Source organism: Gasterosteus aculeatus, chromosome 6 (genome assembly GCF_964276395.1).
Source record: "Gasterosteus aculeatus chromosome 6, fGasAcu3.hap1.1, whole genome shotgun sequence".
In the NCBI taxonomy this organism is placed as follows: Eukaryota; Metazoa; Chordata; class Actinopteri; order Perciformes; family Gasterosteidae; genus Gasterosteus; species Gasterosteus aculeatus.
The window spans coordinates 14,661,479-14,677,404 of NC_135693.1; the positions used below are offsets into that span (position 1 = coordinate 14,661,479).

Here is a 15,926-nt window from a genome sequence, read left to right on the forward strand (position 1 = left end):
GATCCCAGAAAACGTAGCAAGAAAACATTGATTCCCTCAAAAGATAACATTTTTGCATATTTCTACTCTACTCTAAACTTAGGTTATATGTTTTGAATAATACCTGTTTGATCATTTCTTCAAGTATCATTTACCACACTTTTGTGTATTGTTTTGAATCTGTGATTTGTCTTTCGTTCAGTAATTGTCATAAAAAAACATTTGGACCAAATACTTTGGCCAATTTAAAATAGTCTCACTTAAATTGTATTTGTATCAAGTAAACATGTCCTGAAAAGCAGATTTCGTTGGCTCACAGTAACGTTGACAAGCTTTGGCGGTGGGAACCTTTGTTCGCTGGCACTGTGAACTGGTGGCCGGACGGTTTACGGCGATGCTCACGGAGTGAACTTCCACCCCCTCCAATTAGTTTATTGTTTTAACTTAGCTAACAGGTTCTATGAGTAACTCGGCCGAAAGAAAACATTCTAACGATTAGCACGCTTGACGATTCACTCATTAAGATGTAAGAAAGAGCGCGTCGACCAGATTCCGGCGTTGACAGAGATGCTCTCTCCGCGATAAGCTAGCTAGCGTTAGCTGTCTAGCTAACGTAGCTTACGTAGCTTTGGAAACAACATGACGGCGACGAGGAGCGGTGTGTAAACAGCGACCGACCGGACGCCGAATCGCGCCGATTTCCTGCTGGTGCACATATTTCCAGGATTATCCCGTCTCTTTTGTCTGCATAGCCTTCTCGACCGCGACAACACAACCGATTTCATGTAACGTTAACCCGCAAGTTCTCTTAGAAAAGGTACCGTTAGCAGTGCGTCTCTGGATCGAGTTGACGTGGCTGCTTCATTAACTTTCTTATTTGTTGTTGTTGTTCTTTGTTGTATGTGTGAGTTACTTGTGAGTTCATAATGTATTCATCCTAATGTCAATTTATCTTTGCGCGTCAGTAAACCGGGAGCAAACGTCGTCGTAGCGTGCGGGACCGTAGCATCCCTTTATTCCGATGGGCGAGGAAAAGCCGGACACGCTGGACTTCGTGAAGGATTTCCAGGAGTATCTGAGCCAGCAGACTCAGCATGTCAACATGATATCGGGCTCTGTCAGCGGCGTCAAGGAGGAGGACGAGCTGCCACCAGGTAACAAAACGACGACCCATCTCTTTGCAACTCCCTGAAAGATTCTTTGGGATTTAAGCACCAGAACCACCTGTTTGTGTATACGGAAGTGTTGGGCTACATGCTTTTTGTAATCCAAAGGAATGGCACCTGTTTAAATCCCCGGGGATAATCCTTTTCTTTTGATAGTAAAGTACAAGCGTGGTTTGTTTGGTATGTTATTCCGTATTATACCCGTTTGGCTGATCTTTCTGTATGCAGACTGCAGTCAGAATGGACTAGATCATCCCTCAGTGGACTTGTCGCTGGAGGACAGTTCGGGGATCCTGGTGGATGGTTTTGAGAGGACCTACGACGGCAAGCTCAAGTGTCGCTACTGCAACTATGCTACCAGAGGCACCGCACGGCTCATTGAGCACATCCGAATTCACACCGGTAAGTGTCAGCGGTTCATTCTCGTGGGATTAATTCACATGTTTCGGTTAATCAGGCTGCCTTCCTCAATCAAACAGGAGAGAAACCTCATCGCTGCCACCTCTGTCCATTTGCTTCCGCTTACGAGCGCCACCTGGAGGCCCACATGCGATCGCACACGGGCGAGAAGCCTTACAAGTGTGAGCTGTGCTCCTTCCGCTGCAGCGACCGCAGCAACTTGTCGCACCATCGCCGCCGACGCCACAAGCTCCTGCCGATGAAAGGTGCCCGCTCACTTTCCCACAAGAAGATGTTGAGTGTTCTACAGAAGAAGGCCAGCTCGCTGGGCTACGGCCGCCGCCTCCTCATCAACTTTAGCCCCCCTTCCATGGCGGTGCACAAGGCTGACAATGTCAACGACTTCTCGCACGAGCTGCCCCACTTACGCCAGGAGACGTATGATAACCCGGGTGGCCCAGCGGAGCACGGGCACTCTCCAAATCACCGTGACATGGTTATGGATAACCCCCTGAACCAGCTGTCCACACTGGCGGGCCAGTTAGCCAGCCTCCCCTCTGACTCCAGGGACCAGATTCAACCCCCCATGTCTCCAGGAGAAGAGTCCCCCGTAGATGAGAAGCCCTTCCTCATCGAGCAGCCCCATCCCGCCACAACTCCCGTGGCTGTGTCTGCGTCAGCCAGCGTGGTCCAGGCCTCCTCCTCTTCCCCAATCACCCCGGAGTCCCGGGCTCCTGCCCACAGCAGCTGCAGCCCTAGAGGGGGGCCGTGCAGCGAGCACAGCGGGCGCACCAGCACTCCCAGTATCTCCAACAGCCAACCCAGTACGCCGGCCCCCGGCCTGTCCATCCCGCTCCAAGAACCCCACATGCTACACCACTGCGAGCACTGTGACATCTACTTCCCCGACAACATCCTCTACACCATCCACATGGGCTGCCACGGCTACGAGAACCCATTCCAGTGCAACATCTGCGGCCACAAGTGCAGGAGCAAGTACGACTTTGCCTGCCACTTTGCGCGCGGGCAGCACAAGTAACGGGCGGCTGGGGAAAACTTTGAAAGGACTTTTAATGGACAGCTTTGTTTTATTGACACCATAGTAGTTTTATTTATTGGTCTTTTACTTGGCCGTGATGTAGCCTAGCCTTTTTGAAAGGTGTAAAATGTTAACATGATGTGGTTTTTAATATGTATAAAAATAGGTGCCCATTTAAGTGTATTATGAAGGGTTGAGTTTATTTTTTTGGTATCATGAATCAGAGAAACAACTTCCCTACTTGTCCAAATGAATTGACCTTATTTAATGGAGTAAGTTATCAAGTCCGACGTAAAGCTTCTCTTCAGCTGTGATCTCTGTCACCTTTTAGGTGATGACACTCATGGTGTGCACACAGCACTCTGCCTCTCAACAGTGTTCCCCTTTTAAAAAAAAATGCTAAAAGAGAGGAAACGAAATACATCCTCAACCTCCTCTGCCCTGAGGATACTCATACGGGAGAGATCTTACTTTTGCCTTATAGAAATTATTTCAGTGCTTTGTGCATCAATACTATTCTTTGCAGTGCCTCACATAGTCACTTTCCTGTCTGTCCCAGATAAAATGGACTGTTACTTTGAAGATGAATCGATATTACAATACTCTCTTCTTGCTGTGATGAATAGGCCCAGAACCTTAGAAAAAGAGTTTGGTCATTGTAGTTTTCTATGGTAGCCATTCTTTTTTTTGCCAAATATCTTCTATACGAATGCTGCTAAGACACTTATGGATCTAAAATACGTGGATGGCGTCTACCTGGCCAAACTCTTGTCTCGTGGTTTTAGTTCAGCCCAGTTAAGCTGACAAACCAGATTTGGTGGAAGTTGCGTGGTTCTGAAGTTACTTCCTTCACCATTTTGCATTATGGTCACTTCAATAGTTTGGTTGAAACGGTTTCGCCCATCCTTTTAATAACATTATGTCACATTCTGATGTTTTGCTATCGTACAAAGTCACTTTGATATCCAGTATCTGCGTGTGTAGGACAGTCTAGCCTCATGTGAACACTTGTTCAGTAGCACCGGGGATGCCACCTTTGCGCCTTTGTGATAATAACACACACTGAGATTCCCCCGGTCATCAAAAGGATCAGAGTGCTTTGCTGAATATTTACTGAGTATTGTATTCTGAGTTGTTGAATAGATGTTCAGTGTAAAAAAAAAAAAAAGCAAACACATGCAGGAAGACTGATAATTTAGCAAGGTTGTTCTTTGTCTCGGGTCCTGTTTGTTGCTTAGCAACATGTGTGGAGAACATTGTTACTGTTTTCTTTTAGGACCATCTCGGTGTTGCCATGCTAACCAGTAACAGGGGCATCCGGTAACTGCCTTATGTTTCGTCTGCGTGTTGTAGGTTCATAGGTAACGGTGAATGTTGAAGCCTGATGGCAAATCATTTCATTGTGAGATGCATAAATCTTACTCATTTCTAAGTAAAGTGTTTTCTATCTGAATTGCACTTGGCTTTTTGTCTCCTTATTTTCTCCTCCAAAATCAATTAATTGATTGGTATTTGATGTTCATTAAGCAGTAATGAAATACACCAACACGCGGTGTCTTTTGATGATGCTTTTAATCAGGTATTAAGATCAAGGGGAAATAAATGGGTGAGTATGATTCAGTGTGTCATTGAACAGAATGAGTTATAGTGAAGATGACTGAAGCCTCTCAAGGCAGAGTCCAGTTACTCCCTTTTCTGCTTCAGGGTGTCTTCCTCCTTCTCTTCAGGGTCTGGGGAAGAGAAATAGCAAAATGTGTTTTATTGTCGCGTTGCCTTGAGATCATGTGACTACATGTTTCACTGCTAACAAAAGCTCCAACTGATCCCCCTATTGGATCCAAATCGAGGTACAGATTGACACAGACCTTTGAGTTGGATGGGACCCAAGACCAGAGTTTGGCCTTCGTGGGCCGACCCCAGGTCTCTGGCCGCACGTCTGTTGCAGCCCCGGCGGCACCGCGAGTTGTAGTCGGACGCTTGGCATATCAAGACCTTGCACTGGATGTACACCGACTCTGTGGCTCGCAGGAACTGGAAGGCCTTGAAAGTGAAGCGGGCATAAGCACTGGAGCCGGAGGCGTAGGGCTGGTAGGTGTTGTCCATAGGACAGCTGAAAGTAAAAGAGACACGTGTGTTTCTGGAGAATACAGGTACAATTTATTTTGTTATTGTATATTTGGCAATGCAAAATTTCCCTCTTGAGCGATCAATAAAGTATCTATCTAGTGGATTATAAAGTATTAGCACATGGCGCACTTCCATCTTACCCGTTGCGAACGAGGTAGTACGGTCTGGTCTGGAAATCGTGGGCCGATGGTGATGTCACACAGGTATCCAGAAAGAGGACCAGGGAGCTGTCACCCCTGCTGAGGTTCACTTGAACAAACAAGTTCTGGTTGAGTGTCACCTTGTATGGCACTTCGGTCACCTGTGAGTGTAAAAGCAGAACATTAGCATGCCATTAACTCTTTAGCTGAGGGATTTTCTTTCGCAAACACAACCAACAAACCAAACACCTGCGAGTAGAAGCTGCTGGACGTGTAGAAATCCATGCTGGTGTTGAATCTGCCGGTGCCTGTGATGCTGGTGTTGTCATGGTGACGGACGATGTACATGATCTGGGCCACGGAGTCCTGCGCCATCCGACAGCCCACGCTCATCTTGAAGTGAGCCTGCCGTGTGATCTCGCCGGAGCCGGAGGTGAAGGCGCGGAGAGCGTTGGTGTACACAACGCTGCCGTTGTCAAACTGTTCAAGGCACGATACGTTGGGAAAGGGTCACGCTCTTCTTACGTCACACTCATTTTTATCGGGATTGTTAATGTTTTCCAGAAGGAGGGTAGGGGGGGGGGTTGCCTACCTTTCGAACGTTGCCACAAGTGTTGATTGGGAAGTTGAAGACCACCTGGTCTCTCGAAATCTGGGGTCTGCATTGCTCGTCATTCAGGTACAGATCGTTGCCGTCGTAGCCGAGAGAGTTCAGGTAAGTCCTCTGGAGAACAATGTTCATGTTGTCCGAGGAACAGTCCACTCGACCTGACGGGGAGAGAGTCACAGCTTGGATTACTTTTAGGGTAAAGGTGTAAGGTTACACAATATTTCTGTTTTGCCAGAGGTATGGTTCAAGGGTCATTTGGGCTGTCCATCACTTCAGCCAAAGTAAAGTTTTCTACCTGAGTTTGATGGTAAAGAGCTCATAAAGGCAGCGTTAAACCCTCGGCGAACAACGGAGCTATCAGTCCGGAAGACCACGGTCAAGTAGTTCGAGGTGGAGTAGAAGGTTGCTTGCTGATTGCCCTCGCACACTTTCCCCAGATGCTGTGAGCTAGCAGAAGGCCCGTCGTAGATAGAAATGTAGTCACAGCCGCAGCAGTTCTCCAATCTGTTTTTCCAAACAGATGATAAAAGCCACAAATGATTGAATTGTTAAAGCAAAACTCCACAAAATACTTGGAGCCAAATTCTCACAACTGAATAATGGTCTTGAGTGTTATTCCTTTCGTGATGCATATTTTTGTATTTGCGCTCCACATGAAACTGCTCTTTCACACAAATGACTTCCAAAGGGCCGTCTGAGGTTCACTCACTGCAGGTCTGTGAATGACAGGAAGATTCTTTGGTCGTACGCAACCCTGAGCTGCCACACACAGTAGCCGTTGTTGTAGTAGTTGTTGGGGTAGTTTGGGCTGGAGAAGTTACCAGAGCCAAACAGAGAGCCTCCACAGGAGCCCCCTAGAAGTGGACAACATTACACGGGGGTCAATGCAGAGGTTTATTAATTTCGCAGCAGGCTAACGGCACACGATGACGATCCTACCTGGCGTTGGCATCGGGGTTGAGCTTGGGCAGTGGGCTGTTTGGAAAAACAACAACAGCAACGTGGGTTTCAATGTTGCCTTTGGGTGGAACGTGTGATGAAGTTTAAAACGACTGAACACTTACAGTAGAAGTCGTAGCAGCAGTTTCCATTGTATTGACAAGAGCTCGAGCAGGAGCAGCTTCCCATGTGCCGGCCACAGTTGTGTCGACAGGAGGGCTGACCTGAGAGAAGTGAAGAGTACAGTAATGAGACATTTCATACGTCTCCTAGCAGACTATGGGGGGGCTGATTTACTCCCTGATAGTCCGGGTTGTCTCCTAGTCCACGAGGAATACAATCAACTAATTGATGATATAGTTTGCTCGTGTGCATGTAGGTTGTTGAGAGGGTTTAATACCTGTGGTTGGTTGGACTGTGGTCGTCGTGCAGAAAGCTACAGGATGGAGAGAGAGAATAAAGTCACCAAGTGAAATTTCCGACATCTCTTCTCACTGTGTGAAACAATCATCTTGACATTTATTCTGCAACTGTGAGCAAACATTGTAATCACACCGTGAGCAAACAAACACCGACGGATCCCACAGACTGAGTCCTTCAGCATGAGAACAATGCAGCACGTTAACGCTATTGATTAGTTTGACTCAACGACTGAACACTTACAGTAGAAGTCACGACAGCAGTTTCCATTGTATTGACAAGAGCTCGAGCAGGAGCAGCTTCCCATGTGCCGGCCACAGTTGTATCGGCAGGAGGGCTGAGCTGAGAGAAGTGAAGAGTACAGTAATGAGACATTTCATACGTCTCCTAGCAGACTATAGGGGGGCTGATTTACTCCCAGATAGTCCGGGTTGCCTCCTAGTCTACGAGGAATACAATCAACTAATTGATGATATAGTTTGCTCGTGTGCATGTAGGTTGTTGAGAGGGTTTAATACTTGTGGCTGGTTGGAATGTGGTCGTCGGGCAGAAAGCTACAGGGTGGAGAGAGAGAGTAAAGTCACCAAGTGAAATTTCCTACATCTCTTCTCACTATGTGAAACAATCATCTTGACATTTATTCTGCAACTGTGAGCAAACATTGTAATCACACCGTGAGCAAACAAACACCGACGGATCCCACAGACTGAGTCCTTCAGCATGAGAACAATGCAGCACGTTAACGCTATTGATTAGTTTGACTCAACGACTGAACACTTACAGTAGAAGTCACGACAGCAGTTTCCATTGTATTGACAAGAGCTCGAGCAGGAGCAGCTTCCCATGTGCCGGCCACAGTTGTATCGGCAGGAGGGCTGAGCTGAGAGAAGTGAAGAGTACAGTAATGAGACATTTCATACGTCTCCTAGCAGACTATAGGGGGGCTGATTTACTCCCAGATAGTCCGGGTTGCCTCCTAGTCTACGAGGAATACAATCAACTAATTGATGATATAGTTTGCTCGTGTGCATGTAGGTTGTTGAGAGGGTTTAATACTTGTGGCTGGTTGGAATGTGGTCGTCGGGCAGAAAGCTACAGGGTGGAGAGAGAGAGTAAAGTCACCAAGTGAAATTTCCTACATCTCTTCTCACTATGTGAAACAATCATCTTGACATTTATTCTGCAACTGTGAGCAAACATTGTAATCACACAGTGAGCAAACAAACACCGACGGATCCCACAGACTGAGTCCTTCAGCATGAGAACAATGCAGCACCTGTTAACGCTATTGATTAGTTTGACTCAATGACTGAACACTTACAGTAGAAGTCACGACAGCAGTTTCCATTGTATTGACAAGAGCTCGAGCAGGAGCAGCTTCCCATGTGCCGGCCACAGTTGTATCGGCAGGAGGGCTGAGCTGAGAGAAGTGAAGAGTACAGTAATAAGACATTTCATACGTCTCCTAGCAGACTATAGGGGGGCTGATTTACTCCCTGATAGTCCAGGTTGTATCCTAGTCTACGAGAAATACAATCAACTAATTGATGATATAGTTTGCTCGTGTGCATGTAGGTTGTTGAGAGGGTTTAATACCTGTGGTTGGTTGGACTGTGGTCGTCGGGCAGAAAGCTACAGGGTGGAGAGAGAGAGTAAAGTCACCAAGTGAAATTTCCTACATCTCTTCTCACTATGTGAAACAATCATCTTGACATTTATTCTGCAACTGTGAGCAAACATTGTAATCACACCGTGTGCAAACAAACACCGACGGATCCCACAGACTGAGTCCTTCAGCATGAGAGCAATGCACATTGCAAGCACATTGATTTGTTTGACTTGTCACTCTCAGTGGTAGTTGTGTTGTTTTACTGCGTAGTGAATCGTAACTCGTCTAGTTCACGTCTTGCTTCGTTAAGCAAAAAGAGACAATCGCATTTGTCGTCGGTGCAGCTTTACACTGTAATTTGACGGACGGACTGCTTCAGCGAGTCAGGGCTTCAGAGGTGCTTAATGCTGTTGATTTGTTGGACTCGGCACTTACATCTGTAGTCATGGCAACAGTTTCCTTGGTATCGGCAGTCGCTTGTGCAGGAGCAGACTCCCAGGTGCGAGCCGCAGTTGTTACGACATGAGCGCTGAGCTGGGAGACAACATGTAGTTCAAAATGACTTGAAATGAAAGTGTACGTTTATCTTTTATGGAAGTTTTATGGAGAGAATTGGTTTACCTGGTTCCGTTGTAATCGCAGAGTAGCAGTAATCTGCATGACATAGAGATTAGATTATGTTGATTTATGAATCTAACCCACTATTTTAAATGCTTTCTCTTAATCTAGTCTTTAAAGATTGATCTTAAATCCCAGGGTGCAAGGAGTGTTCAGATCGTTAACTTCAGTACCAATACAGCAATGTCAAAAATACTCCATTACAAGTAGAAGTCCTGCATTCATGTTCCTAATAACAGTGAAATACCCTTCAACCATTCATTACAATTATATAATCTTACCATATAACTAATAATGAAAAATAAATCCTTTCTAACAAACAAGTTTATTGTTGTAGTGTTTGTTATGTTCAGCTTACATTTATAGTCTGGACAACAGTTCCCTCTGTATTCACAGCTGTAAGAGCACGAGCAATGTCCTAAGTCGTAGCCACAGCTGTGCCTGCAAGAACTTTGACCTGCAGAAAGAACAGAAAACGTAATTTACAGATCTCCCTAAAAACAACACTGTTTAGGTCGCTCTTTACTTTTTTGTATTCAACCCAAACCCTGAAGTTTTCAGGGTGTTGGTATTGTGCATCCTGGCCTTCTCACTTGGACACTTGAATAAGACCAAGCCGTCATAATGTTAGTATTCATACCTGAGCTTTTCCTACAGTGACAAGTGAACGCGTTGATGGTGAAATAGGCCTATGACGTTCAAATGCAACAAAGAAAAGGTCTTTTAACCTGACAAACCTTGTGTCGTTTCATACCACGGCCAAGGTGTTGTGTAGCGTGCAGCCCCTGGTTTATTATGAGAGAATCACACAAATATGATGAAAGTCAGAGTATTTAAAGACCCGAGCCAATACGGGCAGCAACAGACAAAGACCCATAATAAAAATAACAATAAGGAAATAGCGAACCATACCTGGCACTGCGGATGAGGCGATCGCACCTACGAGAACCATGAGAGTCCACATGACGAATTTGTTCACCTTCCAACCTGCTTCAGATGCTCACCATTGAGGCTTATATAGCCAGAAGCGTCAGCGTCACACTCATGAATTTTGTGATGCCCCTAAAAGTGACAGTAATAAATTATTAATTTATTGTTGGCCATGAGAAAAACCACACTTGCTTAAATATCATAAAGCGAGAGATAAGATTGTTTTAGAATATTTGCTGAAGGCATACTTTTTTTTTCTTCATGTTTTCTTTTGATAAGACCCCCCTCCCCACACACCCCATTGATCTTACATGCCTCACTGATCGCAATGGAATATTGTCACCATTAGAATCTGTCTCCACTGGTTAATTTGTTCTTTGCAATAACGTAACATCAGGCATTTGATTATTAATAATTAAACACTATAATCTAATGCAGTTTCATGTATTTTCAATCCTGGAGAATGAGCAGCAGCTTGCAACCGTCCTGCGAACATGCAAACCTATAAATCAGATTAATTCATCTTTTTAATAATAAAATCCAGCAAAAGATACTGTCAACGTTTTACAGCAGTGAAATTACATGTTGTTTTTTTTACATTTTAGCCACATTCAGAGTAAACATAACCTTTGACCTTTCAGCTAGCGGCCCTTTAACATTGGATTAATAACGTAGATTAACATTGGGGCTTTGTCCACAACTTCTGGAGGTATTTGCCACACAATTTGGTGCACACATGAATGTCCCCCTCAATGTTAATTGTAATGACTTTTGATGTTCCTTGACTTCTTCTCTTTGGGTCAGCATTTAGAATTTGTCAAATATGTTGATTTATGACCAGATGCCTGAAAAACAAATGACATTTACAACGGACTTATATGCAGTTTGTGTTGAGCTCCTAATAACACATATTAGCATTACAATGGGCTACACACGTGTTCTACATTCACTGAGTCCCGGTAGACCTACTACTTTGTCATAACAAAGCACCTTAAACTTTGACCCTTTTACACACATCCTGATATCTAATTAAATTTACTTTTCTGATAAATACATGAAATACAAATAAAATCATACTTCATATGAATACCGTAAGTGGAGGTATTACTAGTATATGTCATTGGTTAAGAAACCAGAAATAAACTTGACTTTGGATACCAATCGGTCAATTACACATTCATACATTTTTGCTTTGTAGACTCTAAACATTTTGGTATCAATATAATTACTGTAAGAATGTTTGTTAAAGATGCTTTTAAAACATTTAACATAACACCATGTTTCTCTTTACGATGAGACCATGTCCTGTTGAACCAGGTGTGTGTGTGTGTGTGTGTGTGTGTGTGTGTGTGTGTGTGTGTGTGTGTGTGTGAAGGATTTCCCTCATTACAGTCACGGATGTCGATCCCTTAATAGGCTTTGTTAAAAAAAATGTGTAGACATGTGTAGAAAAAACATCTGTAATTTGTTTGCTCTTTTCCACGGACACTTTGGGTTTATTATCTCTCTAAATCCAGTCGTAACCTTTCAGTGGCTTGACGCGTCAGAAAGTTAAAGTGAGGATAGGAGACACGTTTATTGGTTTCATTAAGTAACTGATAGAATTCCTCAGAATTACTCAGTTGACATTGGGTAATGCACGTTATTGTGCATTTATAGTCAAGAGGGTTTTCGCACATGTGACATGGAATGAATATAAGACAACTCCAAAAAGAGGGAATATAGATGAAGTCAGACAAATCGTCACAATAATAGCTGTATAATATACAACATGAAATTATGCCTGTGCTCTTTTTGCTCATAAACTAGATTCAAGTGATTCAGATCTGTTTACTTGATGCTTGTTTGTTCCCCCAAAGTTGAACAAAAGTTGTTAGAACACGCGTAATGAATCATTTGAACGGGGACATTTGAGTGAGTCACTGTGAAACACAAACAAGCCGTCCCTCTGTCCCTCTGTCCCTCTGCTCCCCAATTATCCTTGATGGAACTTGAGCTCTCCTTTCACCCCCTTCCAGGATGTGCTTGCATCATCCCCCTAAAGTCAACACGTAGAGGGACATCGGCTGGTCTCTGACTACATAGCAGCAGAGCCCCTGACTCAACGCCGCCTCGGTTAATCAGTAACCAGGGCGGGAGCAGCGTGACTGGCCGGTGGGGGGGACGCTTTAAAGTAGGGAAGCAGAGGAGCCGGGACCTCATTCAGCGCCTCACTCAGCAGCGGCAGACACACACACACGCACACACGGTAAGAGGGAACTTACTTAATCACAGCAATCCTATTAGATGAGGAGAAATGTTAACATAATTAATGGGACTGATCCATTGTGTTCTTCAAAAGTTAAACATAATGTTCTAAATATCTAAAATGTGTCAAACAGCCTGTCTGACAAAGCTTTGTTTAATTTAAAGCGTATTTACTTCATAAGAATAAACGCTACAACTAAAATGAATGAGACCCAAAGAAAACGTAGTCTGTATCTAGAAAGACAACATCATTGATAATCAATTGAGTGGGTGAGTAAAGTAAAGCAACATTTTAGTATGCCAGTTTAATTGATTGGGACCAAGGCCGTGTCCTGTGGTACATTTCCAAATAGAGGGGAAGTCTGGTGTTTGCTTACCTCGTACAAGAGTTCATCAGTCCACATTTTGCATGTTCGACTCAAAGGATAAAGTCCTATTTTTGCATAAAACAAGTATGCAAGGTTAATGCATAAAAAGTCTGCATTTATTAGGAGCTCCAACAACACAATTGCAAATATCTCAATGAACTTGTTAATTATTTTAATTATATACTATGTGCGTAAAGAATATCAGTGAATTATCTATTCACTCATTCCAGATTATATTCATACATTTAACATGCAGCCTAGATTGGATGTAGGAATCACATTTTCTAATCAAAATGAACAGTTTTGTCTTAACATATGTTGATCTGGTCTGATGTCCGCATGAGGGCACTCAGTTTGTATCCCTGATTTGGAAGCTGCTTTAACAGGAACCAAATAAGCCACAAAAAATATCCAAGTGGAACATCCATCTTATTTTTTATTCTTTATTTTTTGTTTTTATTTTGTGAAAACGCACAAATTTGCACGCTGATGTGTGTCGATGCGTCTTCATTATCTATGCGACCTGCTCTCATTCACTGACCAGCATGTGAGAGGCCACAAAAGAGTAATCAATCCATCGCTGACATGCTGCTCTATGTCCAATGTTCGTGACAGACAATCCGGTCGCAGACGGAAAAAAACAGAGTCCCGCTCACAGTGATCCCCACTTTCACAAGCGATCCAACGCAAAGCCCCCACTGACACCCCAAGGGGCAGTTATATGTGCCGCTATGCTCAAGGAAATTCATTGCTAACAAAAGAAACGCCATCTATCTCCACAGAAGGAAACGTTTTACGGTGACTCCAAACAAGAGGTAAAATGCAGTGGCCCCTTCTAGCCCTCGTGCTTTGCTGCTACCTCTCAGGAAGCCGAGCCAACCGCGTCTACGTCCACCCTTTCTACCTCTTCGCCGCCGAGAACGTCAGCTGCGAGACTCTGCAGACCCAAACCCCAGGGCCTCTGGACACGCGCCCTGTGGCACCCCTCGACGTGGAAGTCCTCACAGCGGACAGCAGGGACCGGTCTGAACTGGACGCCCAGAGGCAGAACATCACCGAGAGGACGGTGGTCCTGGCGGAGCTGTTGAACTCTGTGGGCCTGAGGATGTACCAGGCGGTCAGCAGCAAGCAGCCGGGCACCAACACCCTGTTCTCTCCGGTCAACACCTACGGATCCCTCGTTACCCTCCTCCTCGGGGCCTCCAAGAAGACCGCAAGATCATTCCAGGTCTCTGATTTTGATTTGTTCTTATGTGTATAGATGAACCTGTTGATCCTTTGCTATTGCGAAAGAGGGACGTGACAATCAGGTCTTTTTTCGTTGACTCAGAGATGTTGATTTTGACCGAATCAAACCTTTCCTCGCAGTACCTTCTAAACCTGAACAGGCACACCGACCGAGAGGACTGCGTGTCCTTCGTGGATGGACACAAGGTTCTGAAGACCCTGCAGGGCATTAACTCTCTGGTGGACGACGGACCCAAAGATGAGATCACCACACAGGTCTGGGCCTTCGCTCGCCAGGGCGCTCAGCTCTCCGAGGACTTCATTCGAGGCACGCAGGACTTCTCCGACACGTCGTTCATCCGCGGGGTGGACTTCTCCAGACCTCAGGAGGCCGAGGAGCTGGTGAACAGCTTCGTGAATAAGACATCGGACGGGAGGGTGATGGACATCTTCAAAGATCTGAACTCCAGCAGCGACCTGCTGTTTCTCTCTTCATTCAACTTCCAAGGTCTGTTTCTTCTTCCTCTGTGTAGTTCGGTCAACTACTGCGCAGTACCTGAGTGTGTTCTTTGGATGTGTCTGTTTAGGCAACTGGAGGACAGCTTTTCAGCCAGAGAAGACCACGTTGCAGGAGTTTCATGTTGATGAAACCACCACAGTGATGGCTGCGCTGATGACCCACACGGGTCTCTATCCCTACCTGAACGATAAGGTACATTTGAATTCAAAAATATCGTTTGTCGCCACATATTTTCCGCTGTAAAATATGAAACTGACTCGCATGAGTGTTCAAATATAATGGGTGTTACTTTGTCCCTGTGAAGGTACTGCAGTGCACAGTTGTCAAGCTGTCTCTGAGCAAACGGTCCTATATGTTGCTGGTCCTGCCTCACGAAGGCGCCGACCTCCACAAGATTGAATCTAAGCTGCTCACTAAAGTCTTTTCTGGCTGGCACCAGAGCCTCCGAGAAGGGTGAGTATTATGCACTTCTAAAATCCTAAATCCAGACCTATCATGACTATCACGTTCAGTTTCATTTCAAAGACTTTGTCCTTACAAACCACCCCCCTCTGTCCATTGGCCCAGTCTGTTGGAGCTGTCCCTCCCAAAGTTCTCCATGTCGTCTGAGACTTATCTGCGCGACCTGCTGACCAACATGGATCCAGAAATTGAGACCAAGCTGTTAGGCTCTCGGGCCGAGTTCAGCCGACTCAGCAACACCAAACCTTTCACCATCGACAAGGTGAACCAGATGAGTGGTGACGTTGTCCGGAGAAAAAAAAAAACCCTGTCTTTGTGCGTTTGTGTGTATCATTAATGGATATCTCTGTGTCCTCTTAGGCCATCAACAAGGTTTTGTTTAAGATGTCAGAAGAAGGCGCAGAACTGCGGGACAAGGTCCAGGAAGCAGGAGTTCCTCTGAAACTGTCCATCAATCGGCCATTCTTCTTTTCTGTCATAGAGGGAAATTCTAACGCCATCCTCATGCTGGGCAAGATCACAAATCCCACGCTGTAAAGTAATATAGTGCTTTAAAACTCATCAAGATCATACTGTTGTTTTCCAGCCGAAAAAATGACCACACAGTACGTTCTATCTAATATTCAACAGTGTTATCTTTCACCATCCATGGAGATCCCCGTCTCAGTATTTATGAAAAGCTTTTACTTTATGCTGAAATGTTATCAAGCAGCCTGTTAAATATCCTAATTTGTTTCTCTCGTGTAAAATGTATTATAGCAGAATTCTGTACAGTATTTTTCAATAGAGAAGCTACAGTATCCACAATTCTCTATGATGAATGACTGAAACGTTGTATATTGTAACTGAGAGTTTATTTTTGTTTTGTTGACATTTGTGATTGCTGAAATAAAACTTAAGTTTCCAATACGGCTCAAATCACATTGTTTCTCATCAAGATTTAAGACAATTTTCACACAAACATGACATACTAGCCAAAACAAAAGATATTTTTGGAGTGTATGTCTAACAGATTTTGATATTTTAATTAAATTACTTTTATTTTGTACAGCTCAGGATAACAAATTTGCCTCAGAGGACTTCCAATCTGTATACACGTGACATCCTCTGTCCCAGAACCCTCACA

General features: G+C 44.6%; 3 protein-coding genes across 6 annotated transcripts; 2 read left to right on the forward strand and 1 right to left on the reverse strand.

Annotated features, from left to right (window-relative positions):
- The first annotated feature begins 267 nt into the window (after positions 1-267).
- ikzf5 (IKAROS family zinc finger 5) lies at positions 268-4,036 on the forward strand. 2 transcript variants are annotated; one of them, XM_040178965.2, is made up of 4 exons: positions 268-796; positions 945-1,133; positions 1,374-1,547; positions 1,625-4,036. In XM_040178965.2, exons 2-4 carry the CDS (start codon positions 1,001-1,003, stop codon positions 2,581-2,583), a joined length of 1,266 nt encoding a protein of 421 aa, XP_040034899.2. In that variant the 5' UTR covers positions 268-796; positions 945-1,000; the 3' UTR covers positions 2,584-4,036. The 2 variants fall into 2 exon arrangements, with proteins under 2 accessions (XP_040034899.2, XP_077960817.1); XM_078104691.1 differs by lacking the exon at positions 268-796 and having other exon boundaries at positions 858-1,133.
- A 100-nt stretch (positions 4,037-4,136) lies between these two features.
- LOC120820800 (CUB and zona pellucida-like domain-containing protein 1) lies at positions 4,137-10,061 on the reverse strand. 3 transcript variants are annotated; one of them, XM_078104687.1, is made up of 21 exons: positions 9,959-10,061; positions 9,784-9,831; positions 9,405-9,503; positions 9,050-9,082; positions 8,864-8,962; positions 8,416-8,451; positions 8,141-8,239; positions 7,876-7,911; positions 7,601-7,699; positions 7,338-7,373; positions 7,063-7,161; positions 6,800-6,835; positions 6,525-6,623; positions 6,400-6,435; positions 6,170-6,314; positions 5,756-5,964; positions 5,443-5,618; positions 5,100-5,330; positions 4,851-5,011; positions 4,449-4,693; positions 4,137-4,313 (listed from the first exon to the last, which is right to left on the reverse strand). In XM_078104687.1, exons 1-21 carry the CDS (start codon positions 10,008-10,010, stop codon positions 4,267-4,269), a joined length of 2,121 nt encoding a protein of 706 aa, XP_077960813.1. In that variant the 5' UTR covers positions 10,011-10,061; the 3' UTR covers positions 4,137-4,266. The 3 variants fall into 3 exon arrangements, with proteins under 3 accessions (XP_077960813.1, XP_077960816.1, XP_077960815.1); XM_078104690.1 differs by lacking the exons at positions 6,525-6,623; positions 6,800-6,835; XM_078104689.1 differs by lacking the exons at positions 8,864-8,962; positions 9,050-9,082 and having other exon boundaries at positions 9,959-10,043.
- A 2,036-nt stretch (positions 10,062-12,097) lies between these two features.
- On the forward strand, positions 12,098-15,707 carry agt (angiotensinogen). The gene is made up of 7 exons (XM_040178933.2): positions 12,098-12,224; positions 13,374-13,819; positions 13,960-14,326; positions 14,406-14,530; positions 14,643-14,791; positions 14,906-15,062; positions 15,161-15,707. Exons 2-7 carry the CDS (start codon positions 13,412-13,414, stop codon positions 15,335-15,337), a joined length of 1,383 nt encoding a protein of 460 aa, XP_040034867.1. The 5' UTR covers positions 12,098-12,224; positions 13,374-13,411; the 3' UTR covers positions 15,338-15,707.
- The last annotated feature ends 219 nt before the right edge of the window (positions 15,708-15,926 follow it).